Below are 19,375 nucleotides of genomic sequence, written 5' to 3' on the forward strand. Positions count from 1 at the left end.
GGAATTTGGACAGCCGAGGCCTATTCTGTTCACGTTCTGTGAAGTCTAGCTGGCATTTCGGAGGCCATTCATTTACCTGTTCAATGCGAGGGGGCTTGCACTGCTCAGTCCCTTCTCTATGCGAGTGAAACTTCTACTGCTGTGACAAATTATTGATCTAAGGTACTCTTCTACTGTTAGGCCCACAATGTTCCTCTTCCATGTTAGGTAAGAATGATCAAGGTCGATGCAACACCTTTTCGATATTAGGCAGGCTTCAGGAGGGCACACTGCCCTCCAATGTTGCAATGGTTTAATGAGGGTGTCTACCGTGGAGACCCATTCCTTTTCTACTCTTGCTTTACCTTGCACTGATGCACTCCACCTGTTCTACATGATGAATTATTGTATTGGGGTTGCCACGATACACTGTTTTGGTTTGTGCGAGGGAAGCTTGAACGCATCCGATTCAAGTTGTCCTGTTCTGTGTGAGTGAAACGTAAACGGGTTATGCTGCTGTTATACCCATTCGTTGCATTCATGTGAAACCAACAGTGTGTGCTCCTCTGTTCCATTGGTCAGATGGCATTTCTTCTACCTGCACGCTGTGCGTTCCCTTTTAAATTGTGGGAGAAGGGAGTCATCTCTTACCTGTAACTCCATTTCTCCAGAGTTCGTATCTTTCATGGATTCACATGCTGTGAATATTTTCCGTCAGGCTGTGAAAACCTCAGAAACATTAACATAGCATTTTCCTATGGAAAACTTCAATACCAAATGTCCCATCGACGTTTTTTGGGGTGCTTTAGGTGGCACCAATAGGAGGTCTAGTATAAAAAGCCCTGCCACCGCAGCTTCTCTTCAGATTTTAACCTCCCAAAGTAGAGGAAACCCAAATCAAGGTTTGCCTGCAGGGGCGGCCGGCGGGCGCATGTGAATCCATGAAAGATACCAACGCTGGAGAAGGAACAAGTTACTTACCTGTAACTGTTCTCCAGCATGGGTCTGGCATGGATTCACATGCTCATGAATATTCCCCGTCGTCAGGCTGGGAATCCTCGGTAAAGAAAAAAATCAGTTTCGTTTCTGATCTGTCTTTCTTAGTAGTAACCAATCACTGATCTCTGGGTCATACTGCCCCCAGCCAATGACTGCCCTCTCCCTAAGCCCCGCCTCTGGCAGCCATCCTCAGATTTGGTAGCACGTAAAGTGGCAGTATGACCAAGTGAAGAGCCGCAGAGGGGTAGGCGGGGGAGGGGGGTAACTTGTTCCTTCTCCAGCATGGGGTCTGGCATGGATTCACATGCTCATGAATAAAAGAATACATAGCAGTACACACATGCACAACCACGGGAGGTGGCAAAAGGCTCAACATTAAGCAATACAACAACTCAACACTAAGCATCTCTTACCTCCTCACCAGGCTCACCTTAAGCGAACAGGTTGCGCAGCACTGCTTGGCCAACCCTGGACTCCTCCCTGGAGTCCTGATCGACGCAGTAGAATCTTGTGAAGGTGTGCATCGACCTCCACGTAGCAGCCCTGCAGATGTCCAGCAGGGGCACACCAGACAGGAACGCCGTGGTAGCAGCGATCGCTCTGGTCGAATGGGCTATCGGACGGCCGGGCAGCGGTCAGTTTGCCAACCGGTGACAGTGCATGATGCAGCCGGAGAGCCATCTGGAAATGGAAGTCTTCGAGAGAGCCTTCCCTTGATTCACAGTCCCAAAGTTCACAAACAGCTGTGACGTCTTCCGAAAACTCTTTGTGCGGTCCACGTAGAACTTCAGCGCTCTAGCTACATCCAGCGAGTGCAAAGTCCTCTCAGCCGGCGACGAAGGCGACGGGAAGAAAACTGGTAACACCATGGGCTCGTTGAGGTGGAAGTCCGACGGCACCTTGGGCATGAAGGAGGGGTGCGTCCTGAGCACCACCCTCGTGTCGTGAAAAGTCAAGTATGGAGGCTTGCAAGATAGGGCCTGAATCTCTCCCACGCGCCGTGCGGAGGTGATGGCCACTAGGAATGCTGTCTTCCACGACAAGAACTTCAAAGGCGCCAAATGCATAGGCTCGAATGGGGGCCCCCCCCATGAACCTGGTGAGCACCACATTAAGCTCCCACGCCGGGGCTGGAGCCTTCACCGGCGGCAACGATCGGAATAGTCCCTTCATAAATTCCTTCACCAGGCGATGAGACCACAAGGACGCCCGTCCCATAGTCTTGGTATATCGGGAGATGGCAGCCAGATGTATTTTGATGGAGGCGTGAGCCAGTCCAGCTTTGGCCAGCGACAGTAGGTACGGCAGTACTTGAGGGGCCATAATCCGCAGAGGGTTAGTCTTCTGTGCACAGCACCAGACAGAGAACCTCTTCCACTTATGTCCGTAGCACTTGAGAGTTGAGGACCGCCTGGCTTTTGCAAGAACCTCTGTGCAGTCCGCCGGGATATCATACCATCCAAACTCTAGTGCTGCAGGAGCCAGGCCTGCAAGTTCAGCGACTCTGGGTCGTGATGAAGAATGGCGCCTCCTTCTCTGGAGAGAAGATCCGCGTCCGCCGGCAGCTTGCCTGGTGGGGACGTTGACAAGTCCAGGAACCAGATCTGCCTCGGCCACGCCGGTGCGACGAGGATCATTCTGCACCTGGACTTCTTGAGCTGGTTGATGAGACGGAGCAGCAACGGAGGGAACGCGTATAGAAACAGGCCGTCCGAAGAGAACGAGAAAGCATCGCCCATGCTCCTAAACTGTGGGAACCTGCGGGTGAACCTCTGGCACTTGGAGTTTGTCGCCGTCGTGAAGAGGTTGATCCGGGGTTTGCCCCATCGTCGAAAGAGCCGATCCACTTGGTCCAGGTGTAGTTCACACTCGTGGCACAAGCGCAGCTCCCTGCTGAGTGGGTCGGCGATGGTGTTTTTAATTCCTGCCAAGTGGAAGGGAACCACAAACATCCCCTGGGCGACAGCCCAGTGCCACAGATCCTGGGCCTCCTTGGATAGGGCTGGGGATCTGGTGCCTCCCTGCTTCCGTATGTAGAGCATCGTGGTGGTGTTGTCGGTGAAGATCCTCACCACTTTGTCCTTGAGGGACGGAACGAACGACTTGAGCTCCCAGAAGACTGCTCGAAGCTCCAGAATGTTAAAGTGGAGAGACCTCTCCTCCGGGAGCCAAAGGCCTCTTGCGTGGAGGTCTCCGGTGTGGGCCCCCCAACCCTCCAGGGAGGCGTCCGTCGTCACCGTCTCCTGAAACGCCGGGGTCTGAAAGTCTGTGCCTGCCGTGAGGTGCGCACGGGTACCCCACCATAGGATCGCCCGACGGAACTCCTCGTCGAGAGGGATCCTGTCTTCGAAGCAGCCCGTCGCCTGAAACCAGCGGGCGTCGAGGAACTCCTGTAGCGGACGCATCCGAAGTCTGCAAAGGGGTACAAGGTAGATGCATGAGGACATCATCCCGAGGAGGGACTTGATGGACCTCACCCTGGCCACGTTCGTGGCTAGCAGGCGCCGCACCTTGCCCAGAATGGTCTTCGTCCTCTCCTCCGACGGGGAGGCCAATCGCCCCACTGTATCGAGCTTAGCTCCCAGAAACAGTGCTACTTGCGACGGAACCAGGTCATCGCTGTGTGTTCGACAGCGAGTTCTCTTGTCCTTGCATGGATTAGCCAGTCGTCCAGGTAGGGGTAGACATGGATCCCCTGCAGGCGCAACCGCGCCGCCACTGGTGCCAGGCACTTGGTGGATACCCTGGGTGCCGACTTCAATCCGAATGGTAGGGCTCTGAATTGGTAGTGGCGTCCCTGAACCATGAACCTGAGAAACTTTGTATCCTTTTAGAATGGGGATGTGGAAGTAAGCATCCTCCAGGTCCAACGGCAATAGGAAGGCGCCCTCCTCCAGCTGTCCCAGCACGTGCTGGAGGGGGAACATCCTGAATTTCTGCGCCTTGATGCATTTGTTCAACCGACGCAGGTCCAGGATGGGGCGCCAACCGCCTGTCTTCTTTCTGACGAGGAAGTACCTCGAGTACACTCGGAGCCCCGGAGCCTCCTGGGGACGAGCTCGATAGCACCTTTCTTGAGCATCGCCCTTACCTCCCACAGCAGTTGAGGGACGCGATTCTCCTTCCGGGCCACGGGAGGAATGCGAGGGCACTTCTTTTGGAATTCCAGCGAGTGCCCGTTGGCCAGGGTGTCCCGCACCCAACGGTCGGTGGAGATGGACTCCCACACGCTGACGAACTTCGTCAGCCGGCCTCCAACCGGGGTGCTTCGGTGGGGGCCCGACGACACGGCCGGGACAGTCTTGCTTGGAGACGGCCTTGGCGACGACGGCGGGATCCCCTTGCTTGCCGCGACCTCTGTAGGCTTCCTGGGAAGAGGAGCGGGCCGCCTGGCGGTATGTGGAAGAGCCACCACTGGATCCTTTGGAGGCACCCTGTCTGCTTCCGGAGCTCCGAAAGGGCCGTCGTTGTTGAAGTACCACTAGAGCCCGGGCCGTCTCCGAGTCGGTCTTGATGGCCTGGAGAGACTCGTCCACCGCCTTACCAAAAAGGTTGTTGCCGTCGAACGGAATATCCAACACTCTGGTCTGGACGTCCTGGCGAAAGTCTGTCGCCTTGAGCCACCCTCGCCGTCGGAGGCAAACTCCGTTGCCCAGTTGGCGAAATCCGGTATAGGCAATGTCCGTTGCCACCGTTATGGCGTGATCCGACGCCACCTCGCCTTCCTGCAGAATTTGTAGGGCCTCCGCCCTCTTGTCGTCAGGTAGGAAGTCTAGCAGGGGAGCTATCTTGAACCAGAGCTCCCGGTCGTAGCGGGCCACGATCGTTAAGGCATTGGCCGCCTTAATCGTCGTCGCCGCTGACGAGATGACTCGTCGTCCCATGGAATCCAACTTCTTGCCCTCACTGTCAGGCGGGGAAGTGGAAGCCGCCGCACCCGCTGCTTTCTTCTTCGCCGCTGCCGAGACGACGGAGGCCGGCGTGGGCTGGGCCCTGAGGCACAAGGGGGCGGTATCGGGGACTCGGTACTTTCGTACCTGTCCCTCTTGGCGGGTGTCGTGCAAGGGTTCTTGAGGACAGCAAGCCCCTCGCCCCAGATGTCATTGAGCAAAGTCACCGCGGAGACAGTCTTCCTCTTGGCCTCTCGTTGTTGGTAAAGAAACCCTTCCTTTTTTTGTCCTTCAGGGCAGAGCAGGAAGAGCTCGGATGGCCTGGTTATCATGGCGTGAAAGGAGCCAATTTCGTCGGCTGGAGAAGCCCTAGGGGGGTGATGACGGGATGTCCGCTGTGTCATTGCCGCCGTCGTCCATCCCCGTCGCTGTATCCGTCGCCGTATCCTCTCTAGGGTCCGGCGAGGGGTGGGGGGGGGGGCTAGGGGGGGATGAGGGGACCACAGGCGCTGGCGGGCACGAAGGGCGGAGAGGGGTGGACTCTCCTCCGCTTGTTCGGAGGGTTTCCCCGACAGGCCTGGTTCTGGATCCTCCGTCGGGGTCCGTGGTAATCTCGTCCTTATCTCAGTACATAAGGATTGGATCGCCAACAAAATGGCCGCCAAGCTATCCTGAGGCTCGGGTAATGGCTGCGATGGGCGGGATGGCCGCTCCACTGGGCCCTCTTCGATCACATCAGCGGGGACCGTCCCCTGGGATCGAATCTTCTCGAACCTCTCGTTGAGGCCTATGAACCTCTCGTTGAGGCCCTTCTCGGTTTCCACCAGCTCCTCCTCAGAGGCTGATTGAGTCTGTAATGGCCACCGAGTCTGTAATGGCCACCGCCCCCCCCCCTTTTTCCACCGGGGACTTCACGGGGGTATTAACGATGGGCTGGCGTAGTCTCAGCCGGCTTCGCCAGGGTCGCAGCGACTACTTCGATAGAGGCCTTTGCCGGCTGGATCAACGCCCTCACCACCTTAGGTGCGTCCTGGGCCTTCGCCTTGGGGGGAGGGTCAGCGCCTCGCTCCCCCTTCGAGATCGACTGGGGCCGCTCCAGCAGCTTACCCGGGTTCTCGGACTTCCTCTTCTCCGAACCAGAGCGCTGGCTCGTGGTTGAACGTGCCGGGGAAGTCGCGCCCTGCCTGGCAGCCGAAGAGCCCGACCTTTCGGCGCTCCCAGTGCCCGCGGACTCGCAGTGCTTGGCCTTCTGTTGGGCCCCCGTCGCCGGGGTGCCCTCACAGGACTTGGAAGCCCGCTCAGACTTTTTCTTCGCCTTCTCACCTGCTGTGCCCTTCTCCAGCCAGGCGGCGAGGCGGGAACGACGATCTTGTTTGGTCCGTTCCGAAAGGTTCTTGCAGAACGCACAGTCCTTCTCCACGTGCGTCTTGTCCTCATGAAGGCAGTAGAGACATTGCAAATGCTCGTCCTCCTTGAAAACGTTTTGTAATCTGCATCAAGGGCAGCACCTGAACAGCTTGGATCCGGGCGTCGAGCTTCCCTTGTCCTGGGCCATGTCCGTTGAGGTAGGCCGCAGATCTTCCGGAATCTTCCAAGAAGCGTAAACTCGACAAAAACTTCACCCTTGAGGGGCGTAGAAGAATTCTGAAACGGGTCCCAGTTATCGGAAGTAGAAACGGTGGAGCTTGAGGCTCGATTAAACCGAAAAAAAATGAGAAAACCTCCTGAAAAAGCGCAAAAACTCGAGAGCTATAGCACGAGGACTCCCAACACTTGAGCGTGCAGTAAAAATCTGAGGATGGCTGCCAGAGGCAGGGCTTAGGGAGAGGGCAGTCATTGGCTGGGGCAGTATGACCCAGAGATCAGTGATTGGTTACTACTAAGAAAGACAGATCAGAAACGAAACTGATACTGATTTTTTCTTTACCGAGGATTCCCAGCCTGACGACGGGGAATATTCATGAGCATGTGAATCCATGTCAGACCCCATGCTAGAGAAATGGAGTTACAGGTAAGAAACTACTCCCTTCTCCAGCATTGGATCTCATGGATTCACATGCTGTGAATAGATTACATAGCAGTATGATAACCTGGTGGTGCACGACGGGCAAACAAAACCCCTTGCCCCAGGCCATAGCCATCAACAATATGAAAAAACATCCAATATAAGTAACGATAAACATCATTAGAACAAACCAAACCACGGAAGCTGCGGGGCTTACCTTATTGGAACAGGCTTTAGAGGACCGCACGTCACACCTGCACATCTTCTACATGCTGTTGCCCCAGACAGTGTCTGATAAAAAGGTATGCAGCATCGCCCAAGATGCTGCTTGGCAGTAAACCCACCCACAGCGCCGCAGACGACGCCGTGCATCTTCTAGAGTGGGCTTTAGGAGTGGCCCGCAAAGGCGTGCCAGCCTTGCTGTGGCAAAAGGAAATCGTAGAGGAGAAGACCCAACAGGAAAGTCCTTGCTTAGAAATAGACTGCCCTATGTTGGAGGGGCCAAAAGCCACAAATAACTGACTTCCTAAAGACCTGAGTTTGGTTGTGATAAAACTTCAACGCCCTCTTGGCGTCCAAGGAATGCATCGTTTTTTCTGCAGGAGTGGTAGTCTTAGCGAAAAAAGTGGGCAAGGCGATCGTAGAGTTCTTGTGAAACTTCGACTGAACTTTAGGGGTAAAGTGAGGATTGGTAGACAGTAGAACCTTGTCCCGCATGAATCGCAGATACGGCAGGTCGATTACCAGAGCCTGAAGTTCAGAAATCCTCCTGGCAGATGTAATAGCCACCAGAAAAGCGGCTTTCCATGTGAGGAACTTAATTTTCGCCGTCGACATAGGTTCAAACGGTGGCTTCGTGAGAGCTGAGAGTACCACATTGAGACTCCATACCGGAGAATACCTCTTCTTCTGGGGAAACGTCCTGAAATGGCCTTTGAAGAAGTGTTTGACCAACCGGTCACTGAACAGAGGTGTAGAGCTGCGCCGTCTTGTGAACCTGGATATGGCAGCCAAATGCACCTTGATCAAAGACAACACCAGCCCCTCCCCCTTCGACAGCAGCTGCGGATACGGAAGAAGCTGAGCTGGTGACACGTCTAATTGCTGCAAGTCTGGCTGATCCGCGCACCAGGCACAGAACCTAGTCACCTTTCGGCCGTAACACACGTTGGTAGATGGCGCCCTTGCCGCAGCCAAGATCTAACAGCAATCTAGCGAGATCCCTAGATGACCAAATTCGGAGTGGTCAGCAGCCACGCTGCAAGACTGAGGGATGCCGGGTCGTGATGCCACACCCTTCCGTCGTCCTGCGACAGCAGATCTGTCTCCGACCCCAGATGAAGAGGGTCGTTCACCGCGGGGTGAAGTAGATCCGAGAAACAGGTCCGCCTGGGCCAGAACGGGGCCACCAAGATCACCTTGCACACTATCTGGATCGTTCTCCGGATCAGAGGAAACGGAGAAAACGCGTACGCAAACAGGCCCGTCCACAGGAATGAGAACGCGCCCCCCCCCCCTCGAGTCTGGATGAGCCACCCTGCTGGCAAAGAGAGGGCACTGCTTGTTTTTTTGGGTACGCAAACAGGGCCAGCGCGGGAAGACACCCATTTCTTGAAAATCCTCGCCACCTGGGCGTCCTTCAGTTTCCATTCGTGCAACTGAATTGTGTCTCTGCTGAGAGCATCCGCCTGAACATTCTGAATACCTGGCAAATGGTAAGCAATTATGTGAATCCTGTGAGCAATGGCGCAATGCCAGACCGCCTGAGCCTCCCGGGACAGGGGCTGTGAATGCGTGCCGCTCTGCTTGTGCAGATAAATCATTGCAGTGGTGTTGCCTGTTTGAAGTCTTTTCTGCCTCTCATTCAGGGTCTGAATTCTGAGCCCAGTGTACTGCTTTAAACTCCAGAATGTTGATGTGCAACAACGCCTCCTTGAGGGACCATAAGCCCTGAACCTGAAACTGGTCGAGGTGCGCCCCCCCAACCCACCTTGGAAGCGTCCGTCACAATCGTGTACTGAAAATCCGGCTCCACCAGGGGCACGTCCCTCGATATGTTGTCGGAGCGAGTCCACCATTGCAGGGCATTCGCCAGAGCCCAGGAGGTGATAACCTTGTCGGACCAGGAACCGAGGCTCTGTGACCACATGGAGGCATGAAACTCCTGCACATAAACAGTCGACAATTCCTGCATCAGGATGAGTGGGATGCAGGACGCCATGGATCCGAGAAGAGACATGTAACCTCGGACCGTGATCGATGTTCCCGGCCCCCACAGGGCCGCCCTGGAGATCAGCTTCTGAATTCTGTCGACAGACGGCTTCCCCAGATTGAGCTCTGTGTGAAAACTGGCCCCAGAGGAAAACCAAGTCCCTGGATGGCGTCAGATTTTGTGAAGTTGACCACAAACCCCAGCCACTTTAACAGGAGCATTGATGCATGGAGAGACTCCAACGTCCTTTGATGAGTCGCTCCTCTGACCAACCAGTTGTCTAGGTACGGATAAACATGGTGCCCCTCCCTGCTGAGGAAGGCTGCCACCAGAGCCAGGCACTAGGTGAACGTCCTGGGTGCCGACTTGAGGCGAAAGGGGAGAACCCCAAAACTGGTAATGATAGTCGCCGACCATGAACCGTAGGAACTTGAGAGGTTTGGGAAGCATCAGGATGTGGAAATAAGCGGCTTCGAGTTCTAACGATGCCAAGAAATCTCCCAGGTGGTGTCATGATTCGAGCCCCCTGGAAGCTGTGGGAACAATGGAGGAGGAAATGAGTTGAGTACGCTACGGCGAAGTCGGTGTAACTTTCTAGTGTTTCACCCCGACTTCGCGATGACGTGTTTAAAGATGCGTCGAAGCTAGCACTCGGCGCGTTGCAACCCTGCTTTCTCCGTCGGGTTTACACGCTGCTCGAGTGTTCCGCTTTATGCCTTTTGTTGAACTTTCCCTCTAGGCTTTTAGCCTTTGTTTTTCTGCTTCTGCGTTACTCTTAATGCTCCTCTGGCATTCCTGCCGCCGTCTCGTCAGTGGTTCGGTGCCGGTCTCCTGGTTTCCTCCTCTCCTCTTCCGCCCTTTTGCCTCTGAGTAATTTCTACCTTTTCCACGGCTATTCCTGTTCCTACCTGAAGTTTCACCGGCAACTGGTTAATCTTTCTCCCGGGTCCGGTGCATTCTGGGTATCGTAGTACCTACGCTCTCAAGATCTACGCTCTCAAGTCCTCCCATCAGTTAAAGAAGAGTATTTAACTGGTCATTCCATTACCATCAGAGGATCGACATCAGGGTTTTTCTGCTAAGGCTTTTCCCTGAAGTGGGGTGGACTCCCTGGGAGCCCCTACTGCCAGCTTATCGCTAACAGGCAGTGTTGCGTCCAGAGGAGCATACCCTAAAATCTGCAAAGAAAAGCCTAACTCCTCCTGGCGAGAAAGAAGACAGATTTCCTCTGGACGTTCCTCAGACGAAAATTCCACAGGTGAGGAGGTGGAGGAGGTGGGTGACTTGGAGGTTGAGAATACATTTACTATCAAACCTGAGAGGTGGACCGAGCATATAACGTCTGGCAACGTTAGCATCCTGAATTTGTGGCGTTTCAGATTCTTGTTTAGTGGCCGAAGGTCCATAATGGGTCGCCACTTTCCATTTGGTTTTTGATCACAAAATACCAGGAGTAAACCCCATCTCCTTGTTCTGACACCGGGACCGGTTTTATTGCCCCTTTTTCCAACATAAGACGCACTTCTTGACGCAAGATCTGCAGATGCGGCTGCAACACCTTCACTGGTGGAATAGGAGTTGCGGGTGCCGAAACTCCAACCAGTGGCTGTATTGTAATTAAACGCCACTCTGCCCCCTAGTTGACTGCCCATATGGCAGTCATTACTGAGGCTTGGACTGCCGGCCTCTACTAGCTGATGCGGCTGGACCCCTTCTGCTGCGCTTGATAGTCCTCGTTAGTCCTTGTTCCTCTGCGTGGACTGGAAAGAACGTCAGAACCCTTGGGAGGAATAACTGGGGTAACCGTAGCCCTTGTCGCAAGAGCCTGCAAATCTGGCATTCTCTGAGGCTCCTCGAAATGCACAAAAGTGGCAAAAAGAGCATCCACGCTGCAGCGTCCCCAGTGATCGCGCTGCATCAGAGTTCTCCTTCACACCTTTCAATGCCTTGTCAACTTTCTCCCGAAACAGCTGCTTACCTTCACATGGCCTGTCCACCACTTTGTGTTGTACCTCAGGCTGAAAATCGGTACAGCGCAGCCAGGCCTGCCTCCGGAGAACAACTAAATTTCTTATCTGTTTGAACCCGGATTCGGCCAGGTCCACCGCAATATTAATGCTATGATTGGAGTCTTCCTCCCCCCTCTCGAACCAGAAGCATTGCCTCCTTCCGTTTTTGCTCAGGCAGATGCGCCAATAGTGGAGCCAACCAGTACCACATTGCTCTGTCGTAGCGAGAGTTGGCCGCCTTGACCTTCGTAGCCCCAACCGTAAGCACCTTCTTGCCAAACGCATCCTGCTTATGGCCCTCATTGCCCGGGGGCTTTGCGCACTTGTGCTGATTACGTGCCTTTCGACTAGCCGTCGCCACCGACTCCGGAGTGGGTTGCGACGTGAGGCACTTGAAGACGCTTTAAACTTTTTCTCTAAGCAGCCTTTGACCGCAGGCTCCGAGAACGGATTGCGCATTGTGTGCAGACCTTCTTGCCACACGTGGTCCAATATGGGGACAGAGAAGACCGCCTTCCGTCTCTTCCCCATATGATCAAACTAAAAAAACAATCCTTTTGCTCCTCTTCCGGAGTAAGACCAAACTTTTGACAAGCCTTTGCCATCATGGCATTAAAGGCGCCCACATCTGGCGGAGATGGCTGAGCCGGGTTACTCGGGGGATCCACCTCTGGGGGTGTATCCCAGGTATCCGTCCTCCTGGGCAACGACGAATCTCCGGTGTCAACGGACCACCTCCGGGCCCAAGCAGAGCCGAGGCCTTCAATAACTCCACACTTGCCGCAGCGATCGTCGACGAGGTATCCAGCCCAGTCGACGACGGTGCCGTCGACTAAGGAATAGAAGGCAGCACAACCACCGTCGACGGAGGGTCTCTCGTAGACGAACCTGTCGGCAACAGAATCGAGACCGCCACCAGCCTGGCCTTCTCCGGTGAAGTTGGCCGCTGGAGCTGGATCGATGCTTGAAAGACTCACGGGCTGAAGAAGAATGGCGCCGGTCCTTCGAAGATGAGTGCCTCGTCGACGAAGACGCGCGTGACTCTGCCTTCTCCTTATCAGCTGCCGCGGATTTGTGCGACAGCGCCTTCTCCGGCCTGCCACTCAATGCCCTCGACTTTTCAGCCCTTCGTGCCCGACCCTCTTCTCTGATGCACCGACCTGGTTCCAGACGACTCACCGCCTTTCCCCACTTACGACGCCGGCCCTGCTCTGCCAATCTCGCCCTCGCTCTCGGTGCGAAGACGACACCTTCTCCGCCGTAGTAGAGGACTTGCCACTGCTGGCCAAACCAACTTCCGTACCTTCGTTCAACCAGCAAATCAACCACCGGTTGCAGTCTTTCAGCGTCTTGTGAGAGAATGCTTGACAAATCTCAAAGTTGTCTGCGGAATGATTGGGATACAGGCAATACAGACAGTCTGCATGCCCATCCCCTTTGTAGACGTTCTTGAGGTCTCACAGGGACGAAATAACGATTTCTTTGGGCCCAATGTTGACATGATGGGCCTGAAAATACACAGAACAGCAAAGGCGCGTGCAAAACACGATAAGCAATTTTCTCAAGAGAAAACTCGAGGTAATTCCAACAGTTTGGAGACGGTAGAAATCTGAAGGGAAGCCGCGGGGGCGGGGATATTTATACTAGATGTCCTATTGGTGCAGCCTAAAGCACCCAAAACGACGTTGCTAGGACACTCAGTGTCGAAGTTTTCCATAGGAAACCGCCATGTTAAACTAACCAAGGTTTTCCCAGCTTGACAACGGGAAATATTCACAACATGTGAATGCATGAAAGATCCAATGCTGGAGAAATCATCTTTCTATCATGATGCGGACCACCGCCACATAATTATTTCCATACAGTTTTTGCATGCGGCTGCTGCATGTTAAATACATTTTGCTCTCTTGTGAAGAAGACCCATTTTTGCTCCCTTGAAATCACATTTACTCTCAAAGTTTGAAAATATGGAGTATAATACTCCCACCTCCAAATCTTGTCTGGAGCAATGACCACTATAATAAAGGGTGTCGAGGAGTGACTGTGTATTAGCAAGCGGGGACCGGGTGGTCGACTTTCGCAGGAGTGGTTGCGGAATATTCCAACCACATTCTCTTCCAAGGGGAGGTCTTCACTGCAGATTCGGGTACATTCTTGAAATTAAGAGATCCTTGTAACATTTCTCCTTACACCGAATTGCATGCACCTTTCCTGAATCCTGTATTTTTCACTCTTCCTCTAATCCCACGCGTGACCCATTAAGGTACTTGCAGCTTGTCAAAAACACCAAGTTGGACACTGTCACTAAATATTCCAGCCTTACTAATACAGTAGTGACCTATAGCCTAACACGTTATGCCTATACGTTACCCCCAGCTTAACCAATTTTCCTACATCCTTTAATTACTACCACCACCACCACCACCACCACCACCACCACCACCATCATACCCTCCTTGGGTGCCCTTGGGGTCCAGTGGCACATTCCGGATCAGCAGCAAATGCACTAGAGTCGGGTGCATTTAAGCCCCCGTGCCAGAGTTACATTTTCTCTTTTCTTATTTTTTACTTATTTAATGTGTTCAAAGAACTTTTCACATAATTATTTCATTAAAACATACAATACTCCAATGAGCATACATCAAATGTAAAACATAAACTTCGTCAATTGGTCGCAAACACATAATCATTACAAATGCTAAAAACAGAACACTACCCAACTCCCTCAAAAGAACAACCCAAGAAGACCTGAACCCCTCATTAAAACTTCTTTCCCACATACAGCCAATGATCTCCCTATTTCTTCCTTGGAATCTTTTAGAATTCTCCTTTTATCTTCTGCCACATCTTGCCGCCACAAGACACAAACTCCAAGATTCAGCAGACTATCACATTAGTGTTGTGTAAAAGGTTTCCCCCAAGTATACCATGTAGACAGACATTTAGCAGTTCTGTCGGGTCACAAAGGAGGCCATTCGTGTCCTAAATGACTGGACTAATCGCTCTCACACTCATACACAGCTCGCACAATCTTTATCCATGAAGCATAAACTAACACGTCCTGGCAATTTCAACAGTTTGGGCTTTTGTATAGGCATGGGAAAGGCATATGGCAGGCACTGCCATAGTGGTATTAACTGGCCATTGATGGTAACAGGTGTAAAATGGTGAGAATATCTGGGCATTTAATAGCAGGGCCTGGCAAATGCCTAATACACAAGCCAAAACTGTTTCCAAATGCTTGTTCTTAACAGGACCTCAGTGAAGTACACGCATAGTGCTTCTAAATAGAGTGGCTGAGGCAGACAGGGTTAAGATATTTTGATTACACCAGTAGCACGTTTATAGCTCCAATTAAGTCTCAGAAGACTGCTTTGAAAAAACACTGGCAAAACATAACAGCTATGTTGTTGGGAAAACCCAAGACCCTGAGGTATAATAAATGGGTTTCTGACATGAAGTATGTATGTTACTTGAAAGAAGAGTTTACAATGAACAGGGATGCCCGACTAAGTAACATCTGGGGTAAATGGGAAGAGTCCTGCCAAATGACCCCCCCCTTTTCTTTTTTCTTTCTTCCCCCCTTGTACTCAACTCCGGGAGGGTGGCAGGTAGGGGGTTAAGCTGATGAAATGCTCATTCATTGTATATTTCGATTTGCTTCACTATTCTTGTAAAGTGCTCAAGTTTTGTTTATATGTTTTTTCTTAAAAACAAATTGTGTTAAACATTTCTTTTTTAAAACATTACAAAAAGAACAAACATCTTCAGGCACTTCAAAATGTGTGCTCGATGTTAATGCTTGATAAAGCTAGCTCTAAGAGATCCCAGGAGGATGTGGTGTGGGGCAGGCATTGTGTGGGAATAGCCTGATAGCCCGAGTTAACGGCCCAAGCGAAGCGAGAGTGGTTAAGGGCTCCGGCCCATTACCCCTGCCCCCACTCCAACTTCCAACGCCATTATACCCCAGGTTACCAAAGTGGTAAACCGGGGTGCTAAAAATAAAATTTAAAAAAGTACTTTATTTCATTGGGACGCTGCGTGCCGCTCAAGGAGTCAAAATACTTATCCAAAATGCCCACCATGGTTGTAGAAGGCGGGGCTCCATATGGAGCACCTCTTCTATTACCATAGCAGCCGGAAAAGTGAGGAGGGAAGCTGGTGCTGCTGCTGCAACAATCAGATAAGTGCAGTGCTGGAAATGCAAACACATTTTTGGGAAAACGGTCAGCTCCTTGGAGGGGCGGGCCAATGGCGTGGCCCCTGGCCAGGTTGCGCGACACAGTATCTCTTCATCGAATCCAATCCTAGCTATTTGTATAAAAGCAAAGAGTGTTATGGGTACATCATAATGTCCACAATTTAAAATACTAAATACGTCATATTGATTCAGAAAGAAGCCCTTTTAAAGTGAATAATGGACTCTTCTGTTTTGATTGGTCATGATATCCACCCTAATAAAGAGATTTATGCAAATTGCAGGACAGGACATACATAAAGTTTGGACAGCTGCAGCACTGTTTGTGAGGCTTTGGCAGTTTACAGTGCCGGGACTTCTGAAAGCTTGTTGAAGAGCTGGTTACTCGTGTGTGCGATAATGCAGCTTCAGATCTGCTGGGTAGATGTCTGTGCGAGCCCCTGGCCCTGAGTAAAGAGCAGCACACGGAGTTATAGCAGGCGTAACCAGAGTTTCACGAGCATACCGCTTTCAGAAGACTACGCAGCGCCCCGTTAAGACGCAGGACCAGGGAGAGACATGTACTGTCCACTGGGTATGGGGGACGGAGCGGCGCTCCGAGAAGACATTTGTGCTGCTCCGCCTTGTTCCAGCCCATTCCCTGTAAGTGGTAAAGGGGAGGGTGGTTGGGACAAGAGAAAATAAATAAAAAAGGAGTGGGTTGGTCAGGGGCAGATGCGGCCCACGCCAGGGTAGGCAGCCTGCAGTTTCATGGAACGCAGGCTCAGATTAGCGGTTTCAGCCCGCGTTTCATGGAACCCGATTGGCCGCTCCTCCCGCCCTGGGTTTTGAACAGCTCCTACTGCCAGGAAACAAAAGTGCCACTCTGGAGTTGGGGAACACCTGGGGAGATTTCAGGGGTATATGATTTACTTCCAAAACTCACTGATGTTTTATTGTTTTTATATCTCCTGGAATACCTTTCACCTTAATCGCTTGCATCCTCCCTCCATCCAGTCAAGCCCTTTCTTAGGCACAACAAACAGGTGAGGTCCACAGTAGACTTCAGCTTTGCAGGGTCCACAAACACACTTACATCGGCCAGAAGAGGGGCGAAAGAGACACAGGACCTTCTTCTTCATGGCCACAGCTCTGCCCAACTCATAGCCAACTCCCAGGGAGGGCTGCGTCACCTCTGCGATGACCACTGTAAAAAATAAGAACACAGAGAGCTAGAGTGAAACACAGGTCCTGCAAAACCCCCACACCCCATTACACCCTAGGCCCCCCGTCACATATGTGATCCTGCACTACACCCGTCAATGCTTCCGATCTTTTTCCCCATGCACAAGATGGGTTTCTCGGTTCTTGCGAATCACCTCTTTCACACGCTCCTTCACTCATCCATACTGGAGAAACCGTACCCAATTTTCACTCCACTTCACCCATTCTATCATTCACATAATACCAATATTGCTAATCTCAACCTCCAGCAATAGGGCAAAGGAAAATAAGCATGGTGCTACTCTGCTGGCCCAGCAATGAGTAATGCCGATGGTCAAGTGGACACCCCCTGCTAGAGAAGGGGGAGCAACACAAGTGGACACTCCAGATCTGAAACACCAGGGCCTGGGGAAGTGTCCTTCAAGAAATCAAAGAGTAGGGAGGTAATGGCAGAAGAAACAAGAGCAGCAATGAAAGAAATAATGTCAAAATTAGTATCTCCAGGAGTCCCGCAGAGGGGAGTGGTGGGGTCGAGGAAAGAAGAGCCTCAAGAGGTTGGGGTATTGCTCCTCTATTGCTTGAGCAACCACTTACCCACCTGCAGAGCAAGTTCTGCTTGCCCAGTCTGCCCCAGTAGAAGGTATCCTAGGCGAATTGCTAGGCAGCTTTCCGAAAGCTGGGCCTGCCACGACACATTACTGGGGAATCAAAGGCGGTGATTAGAAGGCTCGAGGGGGTGCTGGACATCTCAAATAATGCCCCCAAAAGAGTCCTTTCACCCAAACCATTTTGTCCCAGTGGAGGTGCTCGGGAAGAAGTCATTATGAAGCAACTCAGAAAGCAATCAATACGTTCCATTGCAATATACACCCAGGGCATCAAATCCACCAATACCTTCAACTGCCTCCAATCCAAACAGATGGCATGCAACAGCCCACAGGGCACGCATCAAGGAAATCAGCAGCCCTCCCAATGTGGCACCTCCGTTGTGTCCATAAATCAAACCAACTTCCAGAACACCTTATGGCAAGACAGATTGAAATAGGTAACCCCAGCAGTGAGTCGCAGAGGGGCAAGCAGGCTAAAACAAAAGACAAGCCCACTATCCCAAATGCCCACAAGGTAACAAGGTATGAACCAGGAAAGCACAAGCATCAAGGCCTTGGCATGGCGGAAAGAAAAGCCAGGCCAGAGATCAGTCGCTAGGACTTGAGACTGAAGGATTGACATTCTCCAGTGAGACATCCCGAAGGACTCACGTCTCATTGGCTGCGGGGTGAGCTTGTTGCCAGGGACTCGCCATTGTTATGTTATGTTATTTTGCATTTATATAGCGCCTTATATACCATTGGTATGGTCTGAAGGCGCTGGTAGGTTGAACGCCCTTGGGAACCGAAGTTCGGGTCAGTAGAGAGAGTAGGGGGGAGTCAAAAAGTGCATGTGCGCACTATGTATGTGTGCAGCTGGTGCGAAGACAAGTGGTAGCTGCTTCTTAGCTGTAGGTGTGGTGGTTGAGAGATCAGGAGTATGTGTTCGCTCTGGTCGGCTTTATCCGGAACGAGTGTGGCTGCGTTAGGCCTGAGAAGAACGCCTGGCTGGGTGGTGAGAAACCAGCAATGTTTACTTAGAGTGATGTGGAGTAAGCGGGAGATGTAGATATGAGAACAGTTATACCGAATGGTGTCATAGTATCTCTGTGTTCTAGATGAGTGGTGGTGTAAGGGAGAGAGTAAGCGTGGGGTGTGGCGTGATGTATGTTTTCAAGAGTTTTTCATTCCAAGGCATGTTAAGTATCGTCCGTTGCATATAATCGCCCGTTCCTCATACTCGACCGCTCCACACATTCGTCCAGTCCGCACCCTCGTCCAGACCGCACACTTCGTCAGGTCTAGACACTTGTCGAGACTATATGCTCGTGTAGTTTATCCACTCGTCCAGTCTACATACTGGTCGAGGTAGGACACTCGTTCAGTCCATAATCAGTCGTGCGCTCCCCACACTCATGCGCTCCCCACACTCATCTACTCTCCACTCTCACCCGCTCTCCGCACTCTCACCCGCTCTCCGCACTCTCACCCGCTCTCCGCACTCTCACCCGCTCTCCGCACTCTCACCCGCTCTCCGCACTCTCACCCGCTCTCCATACTTATCTGCTCACCACAGTCCTACGCTCTCGAGTTCTCCGCTCTCCACCCGATCTCCGCTCTCCACAGTCCTCCGCTCTCCACAGTCCTCCGCTCTTTTCGGTTCCTCATACTAAGCCGCTCAATACACTCAACCGTTTTCCGCACTCAACCGTGCTCATCCGCTCCTCACAACTCGTCCGCTCACACACTCATGCGCTCTCCACACTCACCCGCTCAACCACACTCACCACACTTGCCCGCTCTCCTCCACTCTCCTCCACTCTCCTCCACACTCAACCGCTCTCCACACTCAACCGCTCTCCACACTCAACCGCTCTCCACACTCAACCGCTCTCCACACTCAACCGCTCTCCACACTCAACCGCTCTCCAGTCACATCCACATGCTTCCGTTTAGTGTAATTGTCTGTTCTGTACGCTTCATCCATTCTAACTGTTTTATTTATGTCATTCACTGTATTCCCTTCTCATTCATTATGCCGTTTTGATCGGTTCAGATTTCCTGAGTTTCTCGATGATTTATTCGTATTTTCTGTTTCATTGTTTTGATCTACTTTACTCGTTTAAGCCTGCTTGTCTTTCTAGTTTACATTCGAGTTTATTTAGCTGTCATTCTCGCTTCAGGTAGTTTGATGGGTCGGTATTATTGTGATGATGCTGGATTGGTTTTATGGGAAGAGCCAGGTTTTCAGTAGTTTGCGGAAGGACGTTAAGTCTTCAGTTGAGCGGATGTG

At 52.1% G+C, this 19,375-nt stretch overlaps 1 protein-coding gene across 2 annotated transcripts in view; it reads right to left on the bottom strand.

Annotated features, from left to right (window-relative positions):
• DNPH1 (2'-deoxynucleoside 5'-phosphate N-hydrolase 1) overlaps nucleotides 1-19,375 on the bottom strand; it is a 114,147-nt gene that overhangs the window by 28,665 nt on the left and 66,107 nt on the right. For both annotated transcript variants that reach the window (XM_069608878.1, XM_069608877.1), the window contains one exon: nucleotides 16,368-16,478. In XM_069608878.1, coding sequence (XP_069464979.1) covers nucleotides 16,368-16,478 — 111 coding nt within the window. The remainder of the gene's footprint in view (nucleotides 1-16,367; nucleotides 16,479-19,375) is intronic.

Source organism: Ambystoma mexicanum, chromosome 4q (assembly GCF_040938575.1).
Source record: "Ambystoma mexicanum isolate Mex_15411 chromosome 4q, UKY_AmexF1_1, whole genome shotgun sequence".
Classification (NCBI taxonomy): domain Eukaryota; kingdom Metazoa; phylum Chordata; class Amphibia; order Caudata; family Ambystomatidae; genus Ambystoma; species Ambystoma mexicanum.